Genomic DNA, 25,783 nt, shown 5'->3' on the forward strand with positions numbered 1-25,783 from the left:
CAAAAGGTGCTGTACAAAGTATTGACTTTGGGTGGATGAAAAGTTATGCACTCTCAAGTTTTCGTTTAAAAAAATATCTTATTTCTTGTTTGTTTCACAATAAAAAATATTTTGCATCTTCAAAGTGATAGGCGTGTTGTGTAAATCAAATGATGCAAACCCCCAAAATCCATTTTAATTCCAGGTTGTAAGGCAACAAAAATGCCTTCGTATCTACAAAGGTGTTTTTGGGGGAAACTGTGATTTTTAGAGAGGAACTAGGATGGGTAGGAAGCTGTCACATTGAGTTTCCCTGCCGTCCCAAGTATCATACCACAGAATGTCTCCTACCCCTCATTTAGTCTGTAGGAGAGATGCTCTATTTGTGTCTGTATATATTTATGCACAAAACTCAGGGAGAAAAATATGCAATTATCACTGAATTAAAATATGTAAGGGTCATGATAATTGTCAGAGAAAAGGCAACACGAACTCTAAAATATCTCTATCAGAGAGTGTACATCTGGACCATGAACTTGCACTTTAAAGACTGAAGGAACTACTGTAGGTTGTAGAACGTTGCCCGATTCTGTTGTGAAACACCGCTGACCCCTTATGGTCAGTTAGGGCAGACTACTCCAAAGGGATATGGCCTGACTGATTTACATAAGCTCTACAGTACTAGAGAGAACAGGCTACTGTTAAGTGCCATTCAGTGATGTCCTGAAGCTCATTGTATCCTAGAAAAGGTAAAACACTTAAAAAGAATTTCCAGATCTCACCTGATCATTTTAGATAAGAATCAAGCTGTAAAACGTGTTCTGATGATGATTCTGAATCAGTATGTGAATGAGAGGAAACAGAGAGAGGAAACATAAGAGAATGAGAGGAAACATAAGACGATTATGAATCCCCAACCAATTAATAGGAGAATAATAAGAACAATGCAGCCTCTCTCTAAATTCACCACAAGACCAGTTCACTGCTTATTTATCAAAGGAAGGCACTTCTGGTACACCTTGCAATTCATCTCGTGACAATTGTTCTATACACATTATTAACTAAATATTTAGTAGGACAATTAATCTATTCACATATTATCTTCCAGTAAGTGCTAATTGAATGTGCGTAGAGGTCAGCCCATCCCCCAACCTGCTTCTTTATCACCACGCTTCCCAAGGATTTAAAAAAGGGGGGAGGGGTAAAGAAAAGCAGAGAAAGTGCAACATACAGTGCCTTCAGAAAGTATTCATACCTTTGTCAAGTTGGTTGATGTACAATGCTATAAAGACAGTTTTAAGTCATGCCATAGATTTTCAAGCTGATTTAACTCAAAATGGTAACTAGGCCATTCAGGAACATTCAACGTCGCCTTGGTAAGCAACTTTAGTGTATATTTGGCCTTGTGTTTTGGGTTATTGTCCTGTTAAAAAGTGAATTTGTCTCCCAGTGTCTGTTGGAAAGCAGACTGAACCATGTTTTCCTCTAGGATTTTGCAGGTGCTTAGCTTTCTTCAGTTACTTTTTTTTACGATAAAAGACTCCTTAGTTCTTGCCAATGACAGGCATACCCATAGTCATCATGGTGAAATCCCTGAGTGGTTTCCTTCCTCTCCAGCAACTGAGTTAGGAAGGATGACTGCATATTTGTAGTGACTGGTGTATTGATACACCACCCAAAGTGTAAAATTCACCATGCTTAAAGGGATATTCAATGTCTGTTCTTTTTCAAATTTTACCCATCTACCAATAGCTGCCCTTCTTTCCGAGGCATTGCAAAACCTCACTGTTCTTTGTGTTTGAATCTGTGTTTGAAATTCACAGCTTGACTGAGGGAGCTTAAATATAATTGTATGTGTAGGGCACAGAGGTAGTTATTCAAAAATCATGTTAAACACGATTATTGAACACAGAGTGAGTCCATGCAACGTATGTGACTTGTATCACATATAATTTTTTTTTACTCAAGAACTTATGTAAGCTTGCCATAACAAAGGGGTTAAATATCTATTGACTCAATTTCAGCTTCTCATTTTTATTAATTTGTAAACATTTCTAAAAACATAATTCCACTTTGACATTATGGGGTAGTGTGTAGGCCAGTGACAGATAACAATTTAATCAATTGAAGCTGTAACACAAATTCTGGGAAAAAGTCAAGGGGTGTGAATACTTTCTGAAGGCACTGTGTAATTTTACAATAGCCTCACGTCAACCGGAAACATTTTCTTTATTGAATCAAGAATTGCAGCACTAATTTTCCTTAATATAAAGAGTAGCAAAATAACCTGTTCAGAGGTCTTTCTCAGAGGTAGGTCAATAGGACATAGGCAGATGGACATTCTACTGGCTATGAAGTCTATTGTTTTTAAGACATCTATAGACAATCTGAACCTGTGCATCTTCTAGCTGTCTCAGCAGACGCTCCTCTCATACCAGGGCATGGTGGATGACACAGCAAGACGGCGGCCCGGCAGAGGACAGAAGGCGTATGTGAGTATAGGACAGAGGGTGTATGTGTGTGTATGTCACTGTGTTTGTATGTAGGTCACCCAGCGACCTGTGTCGTATCTGGTGACAGCCACAGCGGTCATTGTGCCTGTGCCGTGGTGTCGCCCGCCCAGCGGGAGGTGGGATAGGGATTAGAGTGGACAGACCACGGTGGGGCACAGAGGCCTCCCCCCACACGTCAGCGTCAACTTTCTCATCTCCTCCCTTAACGACTTTGACGTTATCAGGCCAGGCAGTGCAATGTCCAGCTGCATTACTCTCACCGGCCCTACATTATTCATAACGGCCACAATGTAGGCAGAGTGTAGGGAGGGATAGGAAGCGGTGTGAGGGTTCAAAAGACTGGACAGACAACATGGTGAAGCAGTTCAAATATAAGGTCTGAAATATAATGCCTGTACTCTGACACTAAACTCCACACTTGTGTTATATATTTTGAAAGACATAGCTCAACATGTCTGTGATAACACATTTTCTTTGTGTGATAAATTAACATTGTGGGTTATCTGGATAAAGGTAAATCAGAAAATAAAGAGCTAATATTCCCTTTTCATTATTAATATCAAATCTTCTTTTAGATTCTCCTGCAACAATTACCAAGTTCGCAAAATGTCTTGACCCTCTAATATAAATGGGAAGACCATGCCATCTAGTGTTCACAAATTGAAGCACATATCCGTTTCACTACATTCACCGACACTGTATGATGCCTTCTTTTCAAATGGATTTATTTAATCAAAAGATAAAACACAGCATATATCAATATGAAAATTGTCATTGCTTTACGTCACTCTCTCATCATCCTGAATACTTTATCAGTATTGGATAGAGAATCTTATCGGTTGTAAGGATGCATTGAGGAGGCAGCCTTGATGTTTGTCTTGATGTTGCTTGGCATTTTCCCTGAAAAAAAAAAAAATGTAATAATAATAAAGTCAGTTACAGAGCAGTCCTTTGATCAATGCCTTTAGGGCCGGGTACCCAGATACACGTTAAGCCAAGATCTCTATTTAGTTATTTTTAGTCCAGGACTAGGTATAATCTGTGTCTGAGCAACCAACTGCCTTTATTATACAAGTCTATATAACCTTGATTAAGGGCCTTCAAATGAATACAAGACTTTAAAGTATAGCAAAGCCAGATGATGATATTCAGGCGCATCATACCTGCCTGTCCCTGTTGCTGAGGAGCACCAGGCCCCATGCCTTGCTGCTGTCCTGAACCCCCACCAATGGTAACTTGCTGTAAGGTGGGACCTCCACTCATCATGGGTCCTTGTCCTGGGTGACCAGGGGCAACGGGCCCAGGGGGCCTGCACTTCGAAAGCCCCTTGCCAAAGCCCACCGCTGCCACCAGTGCATTGGTGTCAGCGGTGTTGAATGATGGTTTGTTTTGCCGTATAGCTGAAACAGAGAGTAGAGTGCATAAGTATCAACTCCATAACATGGATCTTTGGTTAGACAGTGTGTACATTAGCATCAATAGCAACTCCATAACACAGTTCTTAGGTTGGCTTGTTTAAATGTTCAGGTAAAAAAAGGTAATCTTGGTTCAATCAGTGTACCTGCACTTTCTGCATCCCTGTCATCGCGAGGATTGTTCAGTTTCTCCAGTAGATTTGAGCATAGCTTATTCAGTGTCTGGATTTGTTTCTGTCGTGGGAGAAACAAGGGATTATTTTGTTACTCATTGCTTCCAAATATAGTTGTGAGATAAAAAGGTTACAATGTGCATTACATGACAAGCACCATTTTACTTAGAATTGTGTCTTCCCACCACACACCATGGTCATGTTCATTATGTAATAAATGTATTGTACTGTAAGCTCACTCCACAGCTTGAAATGTATCCACTTGCTTCGCCAAATTGGTACATTTTCAGTGGTACAACTGACTAACAGCGTTGTCAAGCGGGCAGATGACCCTGGTATGAGCTGTTGTACGGCATTGTACCGAGGCGAAGTGAAGCTGCTAAAGCAAGCATATTGAGGTCCGTCACACTTGCTTGAAGTGGCCTCAATATTTTCTTGTTGTATTGTCCTTTCCAACAAATGGTGGATGTACAACTTCACTCAGTAGTAAGAAAAGGATACAGGTTGCCTTATGTGAACCAGAGACCTACTCTCCTCACACAGCTGCCATAAAGAACTTGTGTGTTTAGATAAAGACCATGTCTGTTTACCTGTGCCACCTCAGGTCCTATCCGGGCAGCTTCTGCACTCAGCTGTTTCTCCTGCTCCTCCACCTCAGGATCAGGCTTGGTGCGCAGGTGATCTGGCACAATCTCATGGCTGAACACAGGCACACGCTGCTCTGTCAGTTTCTGGAGAGTGGGCGCAGTGTGTATGGATGTAAGCAAAGACTAGGGTAATGGTATCTGTAAAGTCATCCTCCTCTAGCCTGGTTAAACCAGAATCAATGCTATTCTCACCATTGTTTCACTTAGTGAACACAGTATTCAGTCTGGTTTAATCAGGCTAATCCGTATCCACAGAAAATATACTCACAGCTAGTTCCTCATCCCTGTCTGGAGACAGCAGAAGGGGGATGATGACCTGCTGACGGAAAGATGGTGTCTTCTCATTCCTCAACAGTTTATTGATGGTATTCAACTGACCGGACAGGAGGGCAAAGTTGTCCAACACTGAGGGCCTGTTGTCCAAGTTGTTCAATTACAGAGACACAACAACTTCATGAATTAGCTAGAAGAGTATATTCACTTTCAATGATATGTATTTATCCAAATAGCTCGTTAGCTAGCCAAGTCTTACATCCTTACATATTGGTTTAAGTGATGTAATTCCAAAAGCAACACTAGGACCTTGGTTCGCTTTCTCCAAACTCAGCATTTATACACACCACGCGGTGGAAATTTGTTTGAAAGAGAACCCAATGGGTGTATGGGCTTGGGTTCTCGAGAGTTGGCTAACTAACTAATCAGTTGAACGTGTTGCATGCGCAATGCTGTCTAAAGTTAGCTCGTCACTTAAGTTACCATGTCAGTCGTTCATACTCGTTTTCCAACTTGTAGATGAAACTGTGAAGAGCGTTTTTTAGATGAGCCACGCGGGAAATAAGGGATTCCACGGATGCTTCCAGTAATTTTTCTTCCCGTTGCTTGATATAAACAATTAAAGAGACATTTGATTAGCTAACTAACGTTACCTTTTTACCTAAAGTAGCAGAGTAATTGGATAATGTGAGCTGAATCAAACGAAATATTTAACCTGCGATGGTGATTTTTATTCAATGGTTTTAATTTCAAACAACTGACTGCTTAGGAATTTAACATTTGTAGAAAACGCACTTTACCTGCATTTTATCCGCCTCTCGTTATGTTAACTAGCTAGCCAGCTAAAAAAAAGAAATAATCTTAACCGGAAGTAAACAATTAGCGCAACAGTGCGCATGTTCCGTTGAGAATAATTTTGCTGTATGTTCCACACCTTTATACTGAAGTCGCCACATAATCCTGTCTTTGAGTCATCATGCCGTGAAATATTCAATAATATATGCTATAACGCTTATCTGCACGCATTATTTTCAGAAAGCTGGTCATATCGGAATCAAAATAAATTAGAACTACAAAACCTTCGAGGTCTAGCTGTGTTGTTCCGGCGGAAAGACGAGGGTGCGAGCATCCAGGTCACGTGCTTCTTAACCAAATAAACAAAATACAACGTTAGCCAGCAATCGTGCATGAAAACGAACTGAACAAGTCGTTATATGTCAGCCAGGGCCTGAAAATATCCTCGGAGCTTTCACAGAACCTGCTAGTTATGCCATACAAGGCATGGCAGAGAGACAGGACAATGAGGTAATTTACTGAGGTTCATGGTTTTGTAGCCCTGACCTGTCACTAGCTATAGCTTGTTATGCTAGCTATAGCTAACATCTCCAAGTAAAACAGCTAGCAGAGCAACGCTAATTTTAGTTGGCGTGTAGCAAAGCGCTCGCGTCTGACTGAGCATACCAAAGATACTGCAACGTTACATATGCTGTAAAATACAGCATATGACAGGCCATACAGGCCATATTTAGCTATAGCCAAGTTGTTTTGCCAGTGTCATGCCGTGCATCCCATGAGTCAAATTGGGATCAGAATGCTGCTCATTAAGCTTTGCAATGATGTCACACAGCGTAATGGCATATGATACTTTACACCCAGAATATGCTAAATGTTTAATGTTGTCAATGTATTGTGGTAAAGCCTTGCTTACGGACATAAATAAAGTGTATCTTCTTGCTAAGACAATATTGAACAAAAGGTACAGTGACAGGATAGTCCTTCCTTTGCAGATGCAGTCTGCGACCTCAGTACCCATTAGAAAAGTTCATCAAGATATTTGCAGAAACCTGCTTGGGTGATCAGGCTCTGTCATTCCTTTCAGGAGAATACTATATGTTTGAATATTCTCTTTCTTCAGGTGGAGGAGGCAGACCAGGTGTACCTGCTGATGAAGGAGGAGTACCGTATCTCAAGGAATGTACGTCTGGCTTGGTTCCTGGGCAAGCTTAACCAGGTCATCTGGCCAGCCCCAAAGTCTGAACTGGTGGGTTAATTAGCTCTACTGGAGGAGATGTAGCCTGCTCCTAGATCTGTTGTGCTGTCTCGTCAATGACCACGACCATAGGGGTTGGAAAAACAGCATAAATAGATCTGGGACCAGCCCAGAGGAGATGGTTGAATCACTATTTTTATAGTTATGATGTACTGATGTTCCCGCATGTTCCATATATACTGAATCGATGTGTCACTTCAAGTTGCTTTTGATGAAACTTAGCATCTGCTCAATGACCATATATCCTTTGGGTTGTTGTTGATGAGGATTGTTGTGGTTCCACCTACTGTGCAGCTGAACTCTGAGAATGAGCTGGACCTGCTCAGCATCTTGCCGAAGGGGTGGCAGCCAGACTTTCCCCCCTCCACCATACCCTACCTGCTGGTACCTTCCACTCGGGTCACCTTCCTGGCCCGCAGGTACCGCTTCATCATCGAGCTGGACCTCAGCCCCTCCACTGGGATCGTGGTGAGTAAGAGGCTTCTTCAACAAGTTACAAACTAGGCTACTAAACACAATCTAGGCTACTTGGGTTAAAACAGATACCTAATGGAGCAGGTTTTCCATTAGTCCGCAATTGCCGGCTTTTGTACCCCCCCCAAAAAATTTTTTTATAATAATGAAAAGCATTTTTATAAAACTGTGGTTGGCCAAAATGACCAGGTTGGAAATACCAGTTGTTCATAGTTGGAAATACCAGTTGATGGAAATGCATCAATACCGTCATGCTTATCTGTCTGGGTTAATTTGCATAATATAGTGGAATTAAATTGCCGTGTATATTTTCGTTAATCATCATGTAGCCCATCTTAATTATCCAACACAACTATCACAAACATACAACATACAGAGTCTATTTTGAGCAGGATTTCTCCTGCAGCTCCTCAGCTGGCTTTTGTAAGCCCATTCCCTAAATGCCATCGTGGGGTAAAATCGGTTTGTGCACGATTAAAAAGAGCTAGGCCTACTATCTTTAGAAGCGCGCCTCACATTCAAGTACAGGCAACAGACTATCAGTGCGTCACCACCACTTTACAATATGAGCTGGAGGCAGTATGCATTTTGAAAACATAGACCTACTTAATTGTTTCAAAACCTGAATGTTTTACATCATATTATGAGGCGTGTCTTACCTTGCTTCAAAGTAGCCTACAGACAAATCCAACCATGGAAACGTGGAGGCAATTATTTTATAAAGACTTCGTAGGTGCGTGAGTTTCAAGTTTGTGGTAGCTTACAATTTATCCAACCATTTGTACCCATCTGTGTGCCAGTAATGATTTTCATATGTGCATTTCCATGGAATAGTTTTTCATTTGAATAAAAAAAAATGTGTTTCTTAAAATCATTGTCACGTGGTTAATCATAAAAATGGTATAGATCTAAAAGTTAAAATTCAACTATTGCGAGAGCACCAGCCTCTGCCACATGGACACGTTGACACACCGTGATCCATAGGCGGCTAAAGAAATTAGCGCATGGAACTCATAGCCTATAGGCAAATGCAGCAGTAAGCATGTAACTTAATTGTCAATTAAGTCCAAATACATAAAGCTGACAAATAGAAATGGTAGAAAATAATATGATAAATTCAGGTTCTTTCAATTGCATTCCTCTCTACTCAGCCTGTCTGCCTACCTTTTCTGTAGGTGTTGAGCTACTCTATTTATTAATTCCCAATTACATATGTACTGCTGGTGACATACAGTACCAGTCAAAAGTTTGGACACAGCTACTCATTCCAGGATTTGTCTTTATTTGTTTTTTACTATTTTCTACATTTGTAGAATAATAGTTAATACCGTAAAACTATGAAATAACACATATGGAATTATGTAGTAACCAAAAAAGTGTTAAACAAATCACAATATATTTGAGATTCTTCAAAGTAGCCACCCTTTGCCTTGATGACAGCTTTGCACACTCTTGGCATTCTCTCAACCAGCTTCATGAATGTATTTCAGTTAACAGGTGTGCCTTGTTAATATGTGGAATTTCTTTCCTTTATGAGTTTGAGCCAATCAGTTGTTGTGACAAGGTAGTGGTGGTATACAGAAGATAGCCCTATTTGGTAAAAGACCAAGTCCATATTATGGCAGGAACAGCTCAAATAAGCAAAGAGAAACAACAGTCCATCATTACATTAAGACATGAAGGTCAGTCAATCTGGAAAATTTCAAGAACTTTGAAGGTTTCTTCAAGTGCAGTCTCAAAAACCGCCAAGCGATATGATGAAACTGTCTCTCATGAGGACCACCACAGGAAAGGAAGACCCAGGGTTACCTCTGCTACAGATGATACGTTCATTAGAGTTAACTGCACCTCAGATTTCAGACCAAATAAATGCATCACCGAGTTCAAGAGCAAACCCATCTCAACATCAACTTTTCAGAGGAGACTGTATGAATCAGGCTTACATGGTCGAATTGCTGCAAAGAAACCACCCACTACTAAAGGACACCAATAACAAGAATAGACTTGCGTGGGCCAAGAAACCTGAGCGATGGACATTAGACTGGTGGAAATCTGTCCTTTGGTCTGATGAGTCCAAATTTGAGATTTTTGGTTCCAACCGCTGTGTCTTTGTGAGACGCAGAGTAGGTGAACGGATGATCGCTGCATGTGTGGTTCCCACCGTGAAGCATGGAGGAGGAGGTGTGATGGTGTGGGGGTGCTTTGCTGGTGACACTGTCTGTGATTTATTTATAATTCAAGGCACACTTAACCAGTATCGCTACCACAGCATTCTGCAGCGATACGCAATCCCATCTGACCCAAAACATACCTCCAGGCTGTGTAAGGGCTATTTGACCATGACGGAGAGTGATTGAGTGCTCCATCAGATGACCTGGCATCTACAATCACCCAACCTCAACCCAGTTGTGATGGTCCAACTCATCCCAAACCATCTCAATTGAGTTAAGGAAAAGAAGCCAACAAGTGCTCAGCATATGTGGGAACTCCTTCAAGACTGTTGGAAAAGCATTCCAGGTGAAGCTGGTTGAAAGATTTGTGTAAAGCTGTCATCAAGGCAAAGGGTGGCTATTTTGAAGAATCTCAAATATAAAATATATTTAAATTTGTTTAACACTTTTTATACTCACTACATGATTCCATATGTGTTATTTCATAGTTTTGACGTCTTCACTATTATTCTTCAATGTATTAAATGGTCAAAATAAAATAAAAACCCTTGAATGAATAGGTGTATCAACTTTTGACTGGTACTGTATGTAATGGGGAATTGATCAAAATGAACAGTCAAAGGGCAAACCGTTCACAAAGTTAAACAATGAATGCTAAGAATTGGCGGGAGACGGGTGAGCCATTCTGGAGAGAGACTAGCCAAAATCTTTTCCACACCCCTCCCCTTCTTCTTGTCTCAACATGTTATGTTATTATGTTCACACATATTTTAATTACTTTTCACTGACAGCCGCAACCCAATAATCAGCTAGGCCCATGGCCACGCGCTCTGGCCACATTGCGAATTTGAATTACCATAATCTAAATGTGATTTCTGAGCGTCGTAGGTGGATGCCCTAATGGGTTACGCAGCTAATGCATATGGTTCTGGTCAATTTCTCAAATGGCCAGTAAATTAAAATATTCCTGGTCCTGTTGTCCGGCGCTACAATTTCCTAACGGAAAACCTATAATGAAGGTGGTTCTCTGAACCGCTGAGCTCCATTAGAAAACAAGCACGCCATTATAAGCAATGGCATGCAGGAGACCTGGATTTGAACCCTGCTTGTTGGACAATGTGTGCAATAGGACTATTTTACAAGCATCTATGGGAATCTATGAAGGGATGCTTTTCTTTTTGACGGCAGGAGGAAGTTTATAATCCTTTATGAAAATCGTGTAACATATCACACTTTTATGCTATGGCTATTTTGGTCGAATGCCAAGAGCAGATCCTTCTCATGATGTGTTGTTTGGTATGTTAGGTACATCATGTTAGTTTTGCCTTCTGTTCACAGGATGACAGCACGGGGGAGATGATATTTGATGAGGTATTCCATGCCTTGTCACGATGCTTAGCTGGACTGGTCCGACCCTTCAATGTTCCAGGCACAGATCTTGTTTTCCAGCCGGAAATCTTTGTCACTATCCTGGCTTATTCCTCCATTATTGGGCTCAATACACACCAGGTGATCATATTATTCATATCAAAATTATATACTACTTGGTGATTGAACCAGAGACGGGTGCAGGTAGATGTGCTACCCATGATGGAGATGGATTTTAAAGGGGATGGGAACTATAGTAATACACTCTAGTCATGTGAGCCAATGTAGGTGATTGTTAAGTGTATCACTACTGAAAACTAGAAGGACTTTCCACTCCATCACACCTATAAAGAAACTGTGTTGTGTCTCCTTTGACTGTAGGTGTTGGTGCAGGGTTGTCAGCTGAATCGTACAGACCTGGTTCAGTTCCTACACCAGGTCTACCAGCAGCTGCGATCAGTGGAGAACAACATTGCAGAGGTCCTTCAACAGCAGCACAGCCATCTTCAACAGCAGCACGACCAGGCAAGAGGACACATGGTTATTACAGTACTATATGGTTATTACAATACCTTTTAGGTCATCTGTCAATCTTTTTACTCGAGAACAGAACCATATAATTACATATGTATAATACAGTCAGGTCCAAAATTATTGGCACCCTTGATAAAGATGAGCAAAAAAGAGTGTATAAAATAAATTATTCAAGTGCAGAGCTATATTGTATGCTCAAAAAGAGGGGGGAAATTATATTTTATATATATATATATATATATATATATTAAAGAGATTTGGTTTAAAAAAATAATTATCTCAAAAAGATAGGGGTCAAAATGATTGCCAACCCTAAAGATTCTTAAACAAACAAAATTACATCTGCATTAAGATTCTACTTTTTAATTTTTATTAGTCGTATTTAAGGAACTGTATTATGGCTTTCTGTTTCACTGGGTTATAAAAATGAGGTAATACACATGTAAAATCACTTTGATAATCATCAGCATGGGAAAAGGCAAAGAACTCACAATTGAAAAGAGACAAATGGTTGTTGACCTTCAGAAAATGACGTCATGCCTACTGTAAAACATAGCACCTATCAAAAATCACAAAGAAATGGTTTAATTGACCACTAAATCAACATTTTGCAATGGCCATCTCAGTCTCCGGACTAGAACCCCATTGAAAACCTGTGGTTTGAATTTGAAGAGGGCAGTCCTTAAGTGCAGACGAAGGATATCAAGCATCTGGGAAGGTTCTGTATGGAGTAATGGTGTAAGGTCCCTCCCAATGTGGTCTCCAACACATAAAACATTTTAGAAAAAGGGTCAGTGTCGTTATCATCACAAGGGTTGTTTTGCGGAGTATTGAAAACAGGTCCAATAATTTTTACCTTATCTTTTAGATTTTTTAAAATTATTACTTGTTAAACAAAATATATTTCTTTGAGGAATTGTATTAGTACAAAATAATATAATTTCACAATTTTTGGGAGCAAAAATATACAGTAGTACAGTATTTGCATTATTTATTTTATATAGTGTTTTTGCTAATCTTTATCATGGGTGCCAATAATTTTGTACCTGACTGTACTGTATATGTCTCTGGAGTAGAGTATGACTATGAAAATGTTGTTAGAAGATGTTTGATATAATTTCCAGGTTGATCTCAGTTGATTATTATTCAATTTGTCTCTGATAGTCTGATGGGCCAATCCCGTGCTCCGGGCTTGGCAGTGACATCACCATGGAGGAGGTGCCTGTGAGGAAACATGGTGTTTCCATGGTGACTGCAGACGTCGGGCTGGTCAGCATGGTGCGACAGGGCATCCTAGCTCTACAGCTGCTGCCCCCCAACTCCTCCGCAGGTTGGTTAAGTCTGTCAATACCTTCACTGTTAAAGTTGAGCTTCTCAAGGCTGGTTCCATAGGGAGAAATGACACTTGTTTGAGTCAGACTTATGTTAAGGTCCTCCTTTATTGCAACCTATTGAGTGATCTAGCCTGGTCTGAAAGGGCACTATCAAAGTAATTGTCTAAAGGCACCATCGAAGGGAGATCTGATTTATTTATACATGATTGATTATTTTAGGCCTATGACACAGTTCCTGTCACCTCTCCCAGGTATAATCATCATCACAGACGGGGTGACCAGTGTGCCTGATGTGGCTGTGTGTGAGACCCTTCTGAACCAGCTCAGGAGTGGAACCATCGCCTGCTCCTTCGTCCAGGTACTGAAACATGCCACAACATAGCCCAGTGGATCAAACTGCTATTTGTATTCAGTCTACATTACAACATGCTGACACACCATGAGAACTGCTGTCTGTCATCTACTGCATAGATTGTTGTATCTTCTCAGCAAAGGCCGGCAACTAGCCTGGAATCCAAACTGAATCCATGCTCTGTTTAACAAAGTGAAACGCAGCATGGATTCAGTTTGGATTCCAGACTAGCAGGCAACTGCTCTTTACAAAAGTCCATTTACTAATTACGGTCTAATATCTATCATTCAATGACAGTACTTTTGTAATCTTAGTTCGTTCTGAATATATTTTTATTTGGGTATCGTAAGTATTCACCCCCATTTTGTCTTACAAAGTGGGAATAAAATTGATTTGATTGAATTTTTGGTGTTCACAAAATATTCTAATGTCAAAGTGGTTTTCCTTACTAACAATTCTTAAAAAGTAATACAATTGTATGAAAACACGAATATACCTTGATTAGAGAAGTATTTACCTCAGTCAATACATGTCAGAAAGAACTTTGGCAGTGATTATAGCTGTGAGTCGTCTTGGATTAGAAGAGAAACGTCAGGATGTATATGAAAAAGGGACAAAAAAATCAGTCCGGTTCACGCATTCAGACTGTGAGGTGAGTTGTTTCTTATTTTGCACACCTGGATTGTGCAATGTTTGCCCATTATTCTTTAAAAAAAAATGTAAGTTCTGTCAAGGAGTTGGGGGTCATGGCTACACAGCAATTTTCATATCTTGCCATAGATATTCAAGCAGATTTAAGTCAGAACAGTAACTGGAAAATGCTCATCCAGAAGCGGCGCACCTGGTGGCCGGGGACTTTAATGCAGGCGAACTGAAATCCGTCTTACCTCATTTTTACCAGCATGTCACATGTGCAACCAGAGGAAAAAAACATTAGACCACATTTACTCCACACACAGAGATGCATACAAGCTCTCCCTCGCCTTCCATTTGGCAAATCTGTCCATAATTATATCCTCCTGATTCCTGCTTACAAGCAACAACTAAAGCAGGAAGTACCAGTGACTCGCTCAATACGGAAGTGGTCAGATGATGCGGATGCTATGCAACAGGACTGTTTTACTAGCACAGAATGGAATATGTTCTGGGATTCTTCCGATGGCATTGAGGAGTACACCACATCAGTCACCAGCTTCATCAATAAGTGCATTGACGACATCGTACCCACAATAACCGCATGTACATATCCCAACCAGAAGCCATGGATTACAGGCAACATCCGCACCGAGCTAAAGGTTAAAACTGCCGCTTTCAAGGAGCCGGACACTAAACCGTACGCTTATAAGAAATCAGGCTATGCCCTCAGATGAACCATCAAACAGCTAAAGCGTCAATACAGGACTACGATTGAATCCTACTACTCTGGCTCTGATGCTCGTCAGATGTGACTGGGCTTGAAAACTATTATAGACTACAAAGGGAAACCCAGCCGCGAGCTGTCCAGTGATGCAAGCCTACCAGATGAGCTAAATGCCTTTTATGCTCACTTGGAGGCAAGCAACACTGAAGCATGCATGAGAGCACCAGCTGTTCTGGACGACTGTGATTTTAAAAACTTTTATTTTATTTAATTAGGCAAAACAGTTAAGAAAAAAAATCTTATTTACAATGACGGCCAAACCCTGACGACGCTGGGCCAATTGTGCACCGCCATATGGGACTCCCAATCACGGCAGGATGTGATACAGTCTGGAATCAAACCAGGGACTGTAGTGACTCTTCTTGCACTGAGATGCTGTGCCAACATCGAGAGCATCGTGACTGGTTGCATCACTTGCTCGGCCTCTGACCGCAAGACACTACAGAGGGTAGTGCGTATGGTCCAGTACATCACTGGGGCTAAGCTGCCTGCCATCCAGGACCTCTACACCAGGCGGTGTCAGAGGAAGGCCCTAAAAATTGTCAAAGACCACAGCCACCCCAGTCATAGACTGTTCTCTCTACTACCGCATGGCAAGCGGTACCGGAATGCCAAGTCTAGGACAAAAAGGCTTCACAACAGTTTTTATCCCCAATCCATAAGACTCCTGAACAAGTAATCATATGACTACCCGGACTATTTGCATTGTGTTCCCCCCCCCAACCACTCTTTTTACGCTGCTGCTACTCTCTGTTTATCATATATGTATAGTCACTTTAACTATACATTCATGTACATACTACCTCAATTGGGCCGACCAAACAGTGCTCCCACACATTGGCTAACCGGGCTATCTGCATTGTGTCCTGCCACTCACCACCCACCAACCCCTCTTTTACACTGCTACTCTCTGTTCACCATATGCATAGTCACTTTAACCATATCTACATGTACATACTACCTCAATCAGCCTAACTAACCGGTGTCTGTATGTAGCCTCGCTACTTTTATAGCCTCACTACTCTATATAGCCTGTCTTTTTACTGTTGTTTTATTTCTTTACTTACCTAACACCTTTTTTGCACTATTGTTTAGAGCCTGTAAGTAAGCATTTCACTGTAACGTGAATACCTGTTGTATTCGGTGCACGTGACAAATAAACTTTGATTTGATTTAGACCACTGCGCCTCTCGGGAGCCCAATGTGAGCAAGAACTTTAAACAGTTCAACATTCACAACGCTGCGGGGCCAGACGGATTACCAGGACGTGTACTCAAAGCATGCGTGGAACAACTGGCAAGTGTCTTCACTGACATTTTCAACCTCTCCCTGACCGAGTCTGTAATACCCTCATGTTTCATATAGATCACCATAGTCCCTGTTCCCAAGAATGCAAAGGTAACCTGGCTAAATGATTACCGCCCCCGTAGCACTCACGTCGGTAGCCATGAAGTGCTTTGAAAGGCTGGTCATGGCTCTAATCAACACCATCATGCCGGAAACCCTAGACCCACTCCAATTTGCATAACACCAACAACAGATACACAGATGACGCAATCTCAATCGCATTCCACAATGCCCTTTCCCACCTGGACAAAAGGAACACCTATGTGAGAATGCTGATCATTGACTACAGCTTAGCGTTCAACACCATAGTACCCACAAAGCTTATCACTAAGCTAAGGACCTCCCTCTGCAACTGGATCCTGGACTTCCTGACAGGCTTCCTACCCAGACTTCCTACCCAGGTGGTAAGGGTAGGTAACAACACATCTGCCTTGCTGTTCCTCAACACTGGGGATCCTCAGGAGTGCGTGCTTAGTTCCCTCATGTACTCACTGTTCACCCACGACTGCGTGGCCAAGCACGACTCCAACACCATCATTAAGTTGGCTGACGACACGGTGGTAGGTCTTAACACTGACAACGATGAGGCAGTCTATAGGGAGGAGGTCAGAGACAAGACAACAACTTCTCCCTCAATGTGAGCAAGACAAAGGAGCTGATCATGGACTACAGGAAAAGGAGAGCTGAGCTGGCCCCCATTAACATCAAAGATGCTGAAGTGGAGCGGGTCGAGAGTTTGAAGTTCCTTGATGTCCACATCACCAACGAACTATCATGGTCCAATCACACCAAGACCGTTGTGAAGAGGGCACGACAACATATTTTTTCCCCTCAGGAGACTGAAAAGATTTTGCATGGGTTCCCAAATCCTCAAAGTGCTCCAGCTGCACCATCAAACATCCTGACCGGTTGCATCTTTGTCTGGTTTGGCAACTGCTCGGCATCTGACCGTAAGGCGTTACGGAGGGTAGTGCATATGGCCCAGTACATCACTGGGGCCAAGCTTCCTGACATCCAGAGGAAGGCCCAAAAATGTTTTGAGACTCCAGTCCAGTCCTAGACTGTTTTCTCTGCTACCGAACGGCAATTGGTACGGGAGCGCCAAGTCTAGGACCAAAAGGCTCCTTAACAACAGCTACCCCGAAGCCATAAGACTACTAAACAATTAATCAAATGGCCACCTGGACTATGTACATTGACACCACCCCCTTTTTTTTTTTTTACACTGCTGCTACTTGCTCTTTATTATATACATAGTTAGTTTACAAATTACCTTAACTAACCTGTACCCCCGCACATTGATATTGGTACCGGTACCCCCTGTATATAGCCTCTTTATTGTTATGTCATTTTCATGTTACTTTTATATTTATTTATTTTATTTTATTTAGTAAATATTTTCTTAATCAACAACGCGGTTAAAGAAATGGAGTTAAGGGCTTGTAAGTAAGCATTGAGTTTGAGTTTATTTTTATTTTTACAGGGACAGTGCACATTAATCAACATTTCAGTAAAAGTGCCGGTAAGGTCCACACCTGTTCTGTTTGGTGCATGTGACAAATAACATTTGATTTGATTTGGCCACTCACTGTCTTCTTGGAAGCAACTCCAGTGTAGATTTGGCCTTGTGTTGTAAACTCAGCAAAAAAAGAAACGTCTCTTTTTCAGGACCCTGTCTTTCAAAGATAATTTGTAAAAATCGAAATAACTTCACAGATTTTCATTGTAAAGGGTTTCAACACTGTTTCCCATGCTTCAAAGAACCATAAACAATTAATGAACACGCACCTGTGGAACGGTCGTTAAGACTAACAGCTTACAGACGGTAGGCAAGTTGTTGAATCTTGTTATGATCATACAAGTATTTACACATGTTAAGTTTGCTGAAAATAAATGCAGTTGACAGTGAGAGGACGTTTCTTTTTTTGCAGAGTTTAGTTTATTGTCCTGCTAAAAGGTGAATTCCTCTCCCGGTGTCTGGTTAAAAGCAGACTGAAGCAGGTTTTCCTATTGGATTTTGCCTGTGCTTACCTCCATCCCATTTCTTGATGCAGCTACCACCACGCTTGAAAATAAGCAAGCACTTACTCAGTGATGTCTTTTGTTGGACGTATGTGATTTGGTAGCTCGTAACCTAGCGTGGCTGACACGCAACCCATATGACTACACAGCAGGGATGCAGAGAGGCTAGGGTTAGCAAGACTAACTCATTCCTGTCCTACCCCACATTTTTCAGGAATTTTCTTATGTTACTGAATGTATCCAGAGTATTTTCAGATTTCGTTATCAACAAGTAAGGTAAATGTAACGTAGAATCAAAGGTGTAATGTTTGGATTCAGTTTTGTCAGGTGAACTGTTGTGTCCTCAACTTTGGTCTAATACTTTTCCCATAATCTCCAAACGGTTCCCTTTCAATTGCTACCATGCTTATGCTTTTCATATTTATTCTGTCACAAATATTTTGATTTAGCCCTATCCATATTGGCTAATTCCCATGAGTAAACCTACATTTTAGTTTCAAGTTCCTTGATGTCTACATCACCAACAAACTTTCATGGTCCATACACACGCAAGCCTAAATGACTCCTGAACTAGGTCAGGCTTGCGTCAACAAAGGGGGGTGAATACTTATGCAACAACTATATTTTAGTTATTTAATTTGTATTAATTTATAATTGTTTGTAGAATTTTCTTTTCGCTTTGACATTATGGAATATCTTCTGAAGATCAATGACAAAAGTACAAGTAAATGCATTTCAATCCCACTTTGTAACGCAACAAAATGAGAAAAATAGTGGTGTGAATATTTATGATACCTGCTGTAATTTACATATTGTGGAGAGTCTGTAGTTGTGATTTGTTTCATATTTTGTTGCTATTCTCTGTGTCTGTCTGTTTAGGTGGGTGGGGCCTACTCCTACAATTGTAGTTTTGGGTACATCCCTAATGTTGAGTTGATGAAGTTTATCTCCCTGGCGACCTTTGGCTCCTACCTATCCAGCTGCCCTGAGCCTGATCTGGCCTGTCAGGATATGAACACCTACCACAAGGCCTTCCTCACATACTCCTTCCTCAAGACCAGCGAATCCATGAACCCTGAGTACTACTGTGGTAAGAAAGAGCATGGCATTCGTTAGGGTTGGGCCGACATATGATTAAGTTGAATATTTGACATTGACGATATTTCAAGTTTTAATGTGTATTCGCCACGAGCCTAGGATACAACAGGTGTAAAACAGTACAGTGAAATTCTTAACTTGAGAGCTCTTTCCAACAGTTAATAATAGAAAATAGAACAGTTTCTATCCCCAAGCCATAAGATGGCTAAATAGCTAACAAAATGGCTACACCTTTGTATTTTATTTATAGTTTCTAATGACACTCAGTTATCTACACACTCACGCACACTGACACTCCAACACACACTCCAACACTCACTCACTCACCTACTCACTTCATTTGCTTACGCACACACAACATGCACACACATTTACACTGACTTCACACACTCACATACCATCATCATATACACTGCTCCTAAACAGTTTATAATATATCCTGATGCCTAGTCACCTTACCCCAAAATATACAGTACCAGTCAAAATGTTGAACACACCTACTCATTCCAGGGTTTTTCTTTATTTGTACTATTTTCTATATTGTAGAATAATGGTGAACACATCAACACTATGAAATAACACATATGGAATCATGTATAGAGCAACAAAGTGTTAAACAAATCAAAATGTATTTTATATTTGCACACTCTTGGCATTCTCTCAACCAGCTTCATCTGGAATGCTTTTCCAACAGTCTTGAAGGAGTTTGCACATATGCTGGGCATTTGCTGTTTTTCCTTCACTCTGTGGTCCAACTCATCCCAAACTCAACTCATTGGTTTGAGGTTGGGTGATTGTGGAGGCCAGGTCATCTGATGCAGCACTTCATCACTCTTCTTACACATCCTGGTGTTGTTTTTGGGGTCATTGTCCTTTTGAAAAACAAATGATATTTCCACTAAGCACAAACCAGAGGGGATTGCGTATTGCTGCAGAATGCTGTTGTAGCCATGCTGGTTAAGTGTTCCTTAAATTCATAAATAAATCATAGTGTCACCAGCAAAGCACCTCCACACCATCACACCTCCTCCACGCTCCACGGTGGGAACCATACATGCAGAGATTTTCCGTTCACCTACTCTGCGTCTCACAAAGACAGCGGTTGGAACCAAAAATCTCAAATTTGGACACCGGTCTAATGTCCATTGCTTTTGTTTTTGGGCCCTAGCAAGTCTCTTCTTGTTATTGGTGTCTTTTAGTTGTGGGTGGTTTCTTTGCAGCAATTCGACCAGGAAGCCTTGATTCACACAGTCTCCTCTGAACCGTTGATGTTGAGATGTGTCTGTTACTTGAACTCGGTGAATCATTTATTTGGGCTGCAATCTGAGGTGCTGTTAACTCTAATTAACTTATTCTCTGCAGCAGAGGTAACTCTGGGTCTTCCTTTCCTGTGGCGGTCCTCATGAGAGACAGTTTCATCATAGCGCTTGATGGGTTTTGAGACTGCACCTGAAGAAACCTTCAAAGTTCTTGAAGTTTTCCAGATTGACTGACCTTCATGTCTTAATGTAATGATGGACTGTCATTTCTCTTTGCTTATTTGAGCTGCTGTTGACATAATATGGACTTAGCCCTATTTGGTAAATGACCATCTTCTGTATACCACCAGTTCCTTGTCACAACACAACTGATTAGCTCAAACTCATTAAGAAGGAAAGAAATTCCACAAATGAACTTTTAACAAGGTACACCTGTTTAATTTAAATACATTCATGAAGCTAGTTGAGAGAATTCCAAGAGTGTGCAAAGCTGTCGTCAAGGCAAAGGGTGGCTACTTTGAAGAATCTCAAATCTCAAATATATTTTGATTTGTTTAATAAGTCCTCAACTGGCAGCTTAATTAAATAGTACCCGCAAACACCAGTCTCAACGCCAACAGGGAAGAGGCGACTCCAGGATGCTGTTAATGAAGCTGCCATTTGAGGACTTGTGAAGTGTCTGTTTCTCAAACTAGACACTCTAATGTACTTGTCCTCTTGGTCAGTTGTGCATCGGGGCCTCCCACTCCTCTTTCTATTCTGGTTCAAGCCAGTTTGCGCTGTTCTGTGAAGGGAGTAGTACACAGCGTTTTACGAGATCTTCAGTTTCTTGGCAATTTCTCGCATGGAATATCCTTAATTTCTCGGAACAAGAATGGACGGACGAGTTTCAGAAGAAAGGTCTTTGTTTCTAGCCATTTTGAGCCTGTAATCGAACCCACAAATGCTGATGCTCCAGATACTCAACTAGTCTAAAGAAGTTTTATTGCTTCTTTAATCAGAACAACAGTTTTCAGCTGTGCTAACAGCGAGTAGCAGCAGTGTACAAAACAAATGGGAGGGGGGGTCAATGTAATATTCCGGTGGCCATTTGATTAATTGTTCAGCAGTCTTGGCGCTCTGGTACCGCTTTCCATGCGGTAGCAGAGAAAACAGTCTATGACTTGGGTGACTGGAGTCTCTGACAGTTTTATGGGCTTTCCTCTGACACAGCCTATTATATAGGTCCTGGATGGCAGGAAGCTTGACCCCAGTGATGTACTGGGCCATACACACTACCCTCTGTAGCGCCTTACGGTCAGATGCCGAGCAGTTGCCATACCAGGCAGTGATGCAACCGGTCATGATGGTGCAGCTGTAGAACTTTTTGAGCATCTGGGGACCCATGCCAAATGTTTTCAGTTTGCTGAGGCGGAAAAGGTGTTGTCGTGCTCTCTTCACGTCTGTCTTGGTGTGTTTGGACCATGATAGTTCGTTGGTGATATGGGTACCAAGGAACTTGAAACTCTCGACCAGCTCCACTACAGCCCCATTGATGTTAATGGGGGCCTATCCGGCTCGCTCTATCCGGCTTTCCTGTAGTCCACGATCAGCTCCTTTGTCTTGCTCACATTGAAGGAGAGGTTGTTGTCCTGGCACCACAATTTCAGTTCTCTGACCTTCTCCCTATTCAGACCCTTTACTCAGTACTTTGTTGAAGCACCTTTGGCTGCGACTTCAGCCTCGGGTCTTCTTGGGTATGACACTGCAAGCTTTGCACACCTGTATTTGGGGAGTTTCTCCCATTCTTCTCTGCAGATCCTCTCAACCTCTGTCAGGTTGGATGGGGAGCGTCACTGCAAAGCTATTTTCAGGTCTCTCCAGAGATGTTTGATCGGGATTCCTGCCGCTGAAAATCATCCTCCCAGCATGATGCTGCCACCACCATGCTTCGCCGTAGGGATGTTGCCAGGTTTCCCCCAGACGTGATGCTTGGTATTCAGGCCAAAGAGTTCAATCTTGGTTTCATCAGAACATAGATTGTTGTTTCTCATGGTCTGAGAGTCCTTTAGGTGCCTTTTGGCAAACTCCAACCATGCTGTCATATGCCTTTTACTGCAGAGTGGCTTCTGTCTGGCCACTACCATAAAGGCCTGATTTGGTGGAGTGCTGCAGAGATGGCAATCAATAATCAATCGACAGCATATTAATGGAATAATTCATCTAATCAATAATGATTTTAGCAGCAGCATATGTTGTGTCTGTTTGGGTGGATAGTCTGTGGGAGAGGTTGTGAGCCATTCACAGTCTTATGGCCAGGGGATAGAAGCTGTTTAGGATTCTGTTTGTCAGTGATGCACTGGGCCGTCCTCACCACCCTCTGTAGGGCCTTCCCGTCGCGTACAGTGCAGTTGCCATACCAGACGGTGATGCATCCAGTCAGGGTGCTCTCAATGATGCAGCAGTAAATGTTCCTGAGGATCTGAGGGGCCATGCCAAGTCATTTCATCCTCCTGAGGGAGAAGAGGCATTGCCTGGCCGCCTTCACAACAGCTCTGGTGTGAGAGGACCACATTAAGTCCTCGGTGCTGTGGACACTGAGGAACTTGATCCTCTCTACCGTGCTCATTGATGTGAATGGGGGTGTGCACCCCCCCCTGTTTCCTGTAGCCCACGATCAGCTTCTTGGTCTTGCGGAGGGATAGGTTGTTGTCCTGGTACCACACTGCCAGTTATCTGACCTGTAGGCTGTCTTATCACCGTTGGTGATCAGGCCTTCCACCGTTGTGTCATTAGCAAACTTGATGATGGTGTCATGCGTGGCCACAGTGTTGGTAAACAGGGAGTACATAAGGGAGCTGAGCACACACCCCTGGGTGTCCCCTTGTTGAGTGTCACTGTGGCAGAGGTGTTGTTGCCTACTCTCACCACCTGGGGTCGGCCCGTCAGGAAGTCCAGGATCCAGTTGTAGAGGGAGGTGTTCAGTCCCAGGATCCCTTGCTTGGTGACAAGTTTGGAGGGCACTATGGTTTTGAATGCTGAGCTGTAGTCGATGAACAGCATCCTCACGTAGCTATTCCTTTTGTCCAGGTGGGAGAAGGCAGTGTGGAGTGCATTGCCTGAGGATCTGTTGGGGCGGTATGCAAATTAGAGTGGGTCTGGGATGATGGAGGTGATGTGTGCCATGACCAGCCTTTCAGAGTACTTCATGATTACAGATGTTAGTGCTGCGGGGCGGCAGTCATTGTAGTCTAAAGCATGAAAGGCACAGAGAATCTTAACTGCCGATAGTCTTCCTATCGGTGCTTATCACAGTAGGAGGCTGTTCCTTCTCTTGTTAGAACAAAGGGGTACCTGCTGCTTGCCTACCCGGTAGCGACAAACCTACCGTTTCTACTTGTAGAATTGCAATGATCGTCAGTGGCCAACAACTTGGAGCCAATAGGAGAGCACGTTCGTGGGGGAGCCAACAGGAGTGACAACAAAATGCAATATAGGCAATGGGATGGTAGCTAGCTAAGTGCACAGACGCAATGCACACAACACTAAATACTTCTTCCAAGCTAGTTAACCACTGTAGCTAGTATTGACATTCTAATTAAAGGTGCAATATGCAGACTTTGTCTACCTTTTTTTCTAATCCGTAATGGACTGTGTCCCCTTCCACATGCGTAGACCATCGGTTCCTATTTTGTCATTTTGCCTGTTTGACGGCTCTGCTGCGGTCGTAGCGGGACATCTTGTACGTATTAGTTGCCTCATCCATAGCCTCGGGGTTGGCTGCGATAGCCCTGTGTGCAGTATCTCTCTGCTTTAGTGTATACCTCAGTGTTAATCTAGGGCTTTTGATTGGGGAAGCAGCGAAACTTCACTGTGGGGACAACGTCAGCGATGCATTTCCTGATGAAGCTCCATACAGGTGCAAGATGCCCGAGATGTGACGTGCAAGACAATATATCATGATGTGAAAGACTATACTCTATGTGAACTTTACAAATCAAAACTGTACAGTTTTAGCAGTTAGGCTGTATCAATATGTTGAAAATAAAGTTGTCTTTTTGCTGCTGTGTCCCCGATCCCATCAGAGTGCAATTTTGCCGAAACAAGTTGGTTTTAAACATAGTGTTCTTGATTGTACTCGTTAGTGCTCTCTGTGACAGCCCAAACACAGTGGCTTTTAAGCAAGGCTCTTGTCATTTCCAAACACCCTGTCATTATCTGTGAATCGTGTTGGAGACACCCACAGTGATGGCTGCTCACTGAATAGAAGTCCGCTTTCATCGTGAGAGGTTTAGCATAAAGAGATGCGAATGACAGGACAATGTTTAATGGCTGGGTCTGACTTCACCGAGACATAATGAAATGGGTTGTCTTTTTTTTTTTCTTCTCTGCTGCTTTTTAGAGTATTTCCTTCCCAATATATCTCTTTACGTTAGAGAGTATACCCACCGGTAAATTATTTTACTGGACCAGAGTTTGTCACAGTGGAGATGTCAACAGAGGAAGTGAAAATGCATGATGTTGCCAATCGTACTTTCATTTCATACGTTTTTCTTTTGATATCCCTTCACTGCTTCTAAAAGAAAGCATTGAGGTAGAGCAATGACTCAGGGCTGCCAGGCAGTTCAGCAGACATGATTTTGGTTAAAAGGCAGACTAATTGCCTAATTATACGCTGTTGTAAACGTTGAACATCTTTGTTGGCATGTTCCAAATTCTGTTTTCCAGTGTCTCAGCACAAGTTGTTCAACGAGCACCTGGTGTCAGCCAGTGGGAACCCTGCGCTGGTGATGAGGAGGAAGAAGCACACAGAGAAGGAAGTGCACGCCCACCTGGTCAGTGTGGTGTCGGTCAGACTGAGAGAGGGATACACCATCAGGGAGATCAACCTCACTAAAGGTACCGGCTCACACCAGCCTCGAGCCTAACCTCGTCCCCGGCTAAATTGCTAACACAGATAGAGCCTGGAAACACTTTGCAACAAAGTGGCAATGAAAGGGGTGTGGGTTCAAATTGAGATGGGAGAGAAAGAGAGCCTACTACAGCTCTGTTAGATGGGACTTGCAGAAAATCACAAAAAAGAAAGAAATGTTCTATCCCAGCGACCATATTTATTTTTGGGATGCTCACTTGATTCTGATTAGTTCCGATCCAGTTGCACTGCTCACACTTTGAAAGTCCACAATGTAGAGAGGAGGTTCTAAGGGTTGTGCTAGGTAGTGATTGGCTGAGAGATCAGCCAATTTGTCCGCTCCTGCCATAGACTTCCATCCAAGTCCTGTGTTTAGGCGCTCGGAAACCAGACGTCTCGACAGAGAGAGAGAGAGCAGGATGGTGGGATTAGCCTCCAGCCTAACATTTTAAACTGACTTTCT

General features: G+C 42.2%; 2 protein-coding genes across 10 annotated transcripts in view; one reads left to right on the plus strand and one right to left on the minus strand.

Moving 5' to 3' along the window:
• Positions 1 to 3,196: 3,196 nt before the first annotated feature.
• Positions 3,197 to 6,067, minus strand: LOC109898076 (mediator of RNA polymerase II transcription subunit 8). 4 transcript variants are annotated; one of them, XM_020492848.2, is made up of 7 exons: positions 5,801 to 6,067; positions 5,484 to 5,605; positions 4,996 to 5,140; positions 4,671 to 4,811; positions 4,054 to 4,141; positions 3,656 to 3,892; positions 3,197 to 3,392 (listed from the first exon to the last, which is right to left on the minus strand). In XM_020492848.2, exons 1-7 carry the CDS (start codon positions 5,804 to 5,806, stop codon positions 3,325 to 3,327), a joined length of 807 nt encoding a protein of 268 aa, XP_020348437.1. In that variant the 5' UTR covers positions 5,807 to 6,067; the 3' UTR covers positions 3,197 to 3,324. The 4 variants fall into 4 exon arrangements, with proteins under 4 accessions (XP_020348437.1, XP_031689437.1, XP_031689438.1 ...); XM_031833577.1 differs by having other exon boundaries at positions 3,660 to 3,892; positions 5,801 to 5,920; XM_031833578.1 differs by lacking the exon at positions 5,801 to 6,067 and having other exon boundaries at positions 3,660 to 3,892; positions 5,268 to 5,605.
• Positions 6,068 to 6,101: 34 nt separating this feature from the next.
• LOC109898077 (KICSTOR complex protein SZT2) overlaps positions 6,102 to 25,783 on the plus strand; it is a 107,008-nt gene continuing 87,326 nt past the window's right edge. For all 6 annotated transcript variants that reach the window (XM_031833571.1, XM_031833575.1, XM_031833572.1 and 3 more), the window contains exons 1-9: positions 6,102 to 6,305; positions 6,916 to 7,041; positions 7,345 to 7,518; positions 11,034 to 11,204; positions 11,445 to 11,588; positions 12,762 to 12,927; positions 13,183 to 13,289; positions 18,952 to 19,162; positions 25,137 to 25,307. In XM_031833571.1, the coding sequence (XP_031689431.1) occupies positions 6,282 to 6,305; positions 6,916 to 7,041; positions 7,345 to 7,518; positions 11,034 to 11,204; positions 11,445 to 11,588; positions 12,762 to 12,927; positions 13,183 to 13,289; positions 18,952 to 19,162; positions 25,137 to 25,307 (1,294 nt within the window). In that variant the 5' untranslated portion in view covers positions 6,102 to 6,281. The remainder of the gene's footprint in view (positions 6,306 to 6,915; positions 7,042 to 7,344; positions 7,519 to 11,033; positions 11,205 to 11,444; positions 11,589 to 12,761; positions 12,928 to 13,182; positions 13,290 to 18,951; positions 19,163 to 25,136; positions 25,308 to 25,783) is intronic.

This window comes from Oncorhynchus kisutch, linkage group LG10 (genome assembly GCF_002021735.2).
Source record: "Oncorhynchus kisutch isolate 150728-3 linkage group LG10, Okis_V2, whole genome shotgun sequence".
In the NCBI taxonomy this organism is placed as follows: domain Eukaryota; kingdom Metazoa; phylum Chordata; class Actinopteri; order Salmoniformes; family Salmonidae; genus Oncorhynchus; species Oncorhynchus kisutch.

Excerpts from the sequence above, each read along its gene's own strand:
- LOC109898076 (XM_031833577.1), bottom strand. Across the intron at positions 4,142-4,670 it reads TAGGACCTGAGGTGGCACAG|AAACAAATCCAGACACTGAA; the intron begins GTAAACAGACAT and ends CTCCCACGACAG. Across the intron at positions 3,893-4,053 it reads CAGGGATGCAGAAAGTGCAG|CTATACGGCAAAACAAACCA; the intron begins GTACACTGATTG and ends TCTCTGTTTCAG.